Source organism: Mauremys reevesii, linkage group 27 (genome assembly GCF_016161935.1).
Source record: "Mauremys reevesii isolate NIE-2019 linkage group 27, ASM1616193v1, whole genome shotgun sequence".
Lineage (NCBI taxonomy): Eukaryota > Metazoa > Chordata > Testudines > Geoemydidae > Mauremys > Mauremys reevesii.
In genome coordinates, this window is record NC_052649.1 from 7828581 (window position 1) to 7831779 (window position 3199).

The window sequence follows — 3199 nt, forward strand, 5'->3', positions numbered from 1 at the left end:
GGCTTTAACTCCTGGGGCCTCCAGGCCCGCGCGGGCGGGTTGAGACCGCGGGTGTTGGGGGGCGATGCCGGGGGGGGGGGATGACGGGTGGGGGAGGGGCCGGAGGCCGGCGCTGGGCTCGGGAAAGGGGACAAGGCCCCGGCTCCCCTCCCCCACCCTGCGGCCCTGTCCCACTAAGGCCACTCCCGTTCCATTGCGCATGCTCCACACCACGCTCCCGCGGTCGCCCAAGGCGCATGCGCAAAACCCCTTCCCGGGCCCAAGCGCGCAGACGCCCAGCCCCACCCCTGCCAATCACGCCGCGGCTCCCCCTCCGTGCGTGGTGACGTAAGCCGCCCCAAGCCAATCGCAGCCCTCGCTTCCCGTGCGCGCTGGCGTCACAAGGGGCGGCTATATAAGCAGGCGGCGCCAGTCCCGCCCCCTTGACACGGTCTCGAGCCACCGCAGCGAGAGCATCATCCTCCTGACAGAGACCCGCTCGAGCCGCTGCCGCCCGCCCTGCCCGGCCTCCGCCGCCCGCCCGCTCCCGCCGCCGCCGCCTCCACCGAGGGAAGGGAAGCGTATCGTATGTCCGCTATCCAGAACCTCCACTCCTTCGGTGAGCGGGGGGGCCGGGCCCGGGGGGGGGAGCCTGGCGCCTGCGCCCTGCGCCGGGGGGAAGGGGGAGCGCGGGGGGGCCGCTCGGTGGCGCAGTTACAATTCCCCGGAGCGCTGCGTCAGCGGGAGGGGCGGGCTCTGCCCAGACGGACGCGGCCGCCGCCCAATCGCGAGCGCTGTTTCGGGTGCGTCGGTTTGTCGGGGGCGGGGCAGCTGTGGCGCAAGGGGCGGGGCCTGCGGGCGCCGCGCCGATGTCACCGCGCCGCTGACGTCACCGCGCGCGCTGTCCCGCAGACCCCTTTGCGGATGCAAGTAAGGGTGATGACTTGCTCCCCGGCGGCACTGAGGATTACATCCATATAAGGATCCAGCAGCGCAACGGCCGCAAGACCCTCACCACGGTCCAGGGCATCGCGGATGACTACGACAAAAAGAAGCTGGTGAAGGCCTTCAAGAAGGTGGGGGCCGCCCGGGGAGCGACCGGTGGGGGTGCCCCGGGAGGGGCAGGGGGCTAGTGGGGTTGCCAGCAGTGACGGGGGTTCTCCCGGGGCTAGAGGGGTTCTGCTCCGGGAGGTGAGGGGCTAGAGGGTGTTCTCCTGGGGGACTGGTGGGGGTTGCCCCGGGGGCGGGGGCTAGAGGGGGTTGTCAACAGTGGTGGGGGTTCTGTGGTGGGGGGCTAGAGGGGGGTTGCCAGCAGTGAAGGGGGGTTCTCCCCCTGGAGGGGCCTAGTGGGGGCTGCCCCATGCGGTGTTTTGCCGGGCAGTGATGGGGTGCGGGGGAGTGAGTGAAGCTTAAATGCTTCCAAACTAAAGGGGTCAGAAAGTGCTTTGGGCTGAGTGGCAGGGGGCACATGAGGATTAATATTGGCCGGTGGAGCTGCTGTTAAACTGAAGTCTTGAGCCTCTGAAGGGGCTAGTTACAAACCTTTGATTTAAAAAAAAAAATGCTGGTTTCCGGGGACAGAACCAAGTACATCGAATCCTTCCTATGTTTCCATGTGTAAAGATGACCTTGTGTGGTGTGTGGCCGCCTTTCTGATAGGCGGACACCTGACTGCACTGCAGTGTTGGCAAAATGTGATTTTTCTACTTGTAGAAATTTGCTTGCAATGGTACTGTGATTGAACACCCAGAATATGGAGAAGTGATTCAGCTGCAGGGTGACCAGCGCAAGAACATATGCCAGTTCCTCATCGAGGTATGACCTTCCCTTCTAGAACTGGTGCCCCAGAACTTAGCAGATTGTTTACTATTCATCAACCTTAATGTAATTTCGTTATAATTGAAGAGATGCCTCTATATGCTGTGGTTTAATGAGCTGTTAGTATTGGATCTGGTACGTCCTCATACCAAAAGGTAGAATAAGACTCAGAAGAGGGGGTGGAGGGACACTCAGTAAATAAATTACCTGTGTTTTTCTCAACCCGTGTATTGATTATAATGTTCTTGCTTTTCTGGGGACTCTGCCTAGTTCTAGAAGTTGTAGCTTTGTGCTTCCTTGGTGACAGGAGCTTTGGTAATTTTACTGTGTCCTACTTAAGCAGTATCTGAATGTCAGAAGTCCACCAGGTTAGTGTTCTGTAAGGCTTATGGTTATGTCTCTTTTTTTTCTTCACAGATTGGTCTGGCTAAAGACGACCAGCTGAAGGTCCATGGGTTTTAAGTGCCTGTGGATCTCTGACGCGTTAAGTGAGAGGACTGCCTTGCGATGAGTAAAATCCCATTCTGTCCCTTGTCATAAGTTTAAAGCCAGCTGGATTGTGTAATGTAACCATCTGAAGTCCGCTGTCTAGTCTGGACTAGTGTAACTCGGCGATGTAATAAACTGGCCAGAGCCATGCTGTCTCGTCTTGCTGTCCCTCATTTAAACCGAGGTAAATCAGGCAGTGTCCAGCCTGAGGCTAAAAATAACAGAAGTTTGTGTTAAGTCCAGGGACTCAACATGTCTGTCCAGAGACTGTCTGAATCTCTCTTCAGTCCAGCGTCCTTTCCATTTAAATGGACTTTAATACTTGAGGTGCCTATTGTGGTCCTAAATGGCAGGAGGCACCAAACATGAGCTGTGACACTGAATGGGGAAATAGCATCCTGTAGGCAGGGCTGGCTTCTGGAGGTGTCGTGGGCTAGGCGCAAACTGACCGACCAGGAAGAGCAACTGAAGAAATCGACCTTAGGCGATACCTGGAAGAAGGGCTTCTCCAAGGCTGAATGTCTCGACCTCGGGCCAAGTCAGCTGTTGGTATCCTTAAACCCAAAGCTGCGGGAGTAGAGTGCTCAAAGGAAACATTACCTTGGGTTAAACTTCTGACAAGGGATCAATTTTGGATCATTGTAGATAGAGCTGCAGAGCTTACATGTTACTAGTAACTGCTGCCCAATGCCCTGTGAAGCAACAGATTCTTCGTTTCAGTTTTAATGTTGTATGTAATGTATTTAAACCCTTATTTAAATAAAAATGGTTTTCAAAAACATCTGTCTGGTGGATTCAGCTTCCTGTTTGAGCCAGAGGGTCTCTAGTGGCTGCTGTCTACATTGGGGCCATATGTACTGGATGCTAGTCAAGCGAATTGGCTTGCTCTGCCTTGTTGCATCCGCTCCCATAG

At 56.5% G+C, this 3199-nt stretch overlaps 1 protein-coding gene across 1 annotated transcript; it reads left to right on the forward strand.

Moving 5' to 3' along the window:
* Positions 1 to 412: 412 nt before the first annotated feature.
* EIF1 (eukaryotic translation initiation factor 1) lies at positions 413 to 2446 on the forward strand. Its single transcript, XM_039516700.1, has 4 exons — positions 413 to 598; positions 892 to 1055; positions 1693 to 1794; positions 2215 to 2446. Exons 1-4 carry the CDS (start codon positions 568 to 570, stop codon positions 2257 to 2259), a joined length of 342 nt encoding a protein of 113 aa, XP_039372634.1. The 5' UTR covers positions 413 to 567; the 3' UTR covers positions 2260 to 2446.
* Positions 2447 to 3199: the final 753 nt, after the last annotated feature.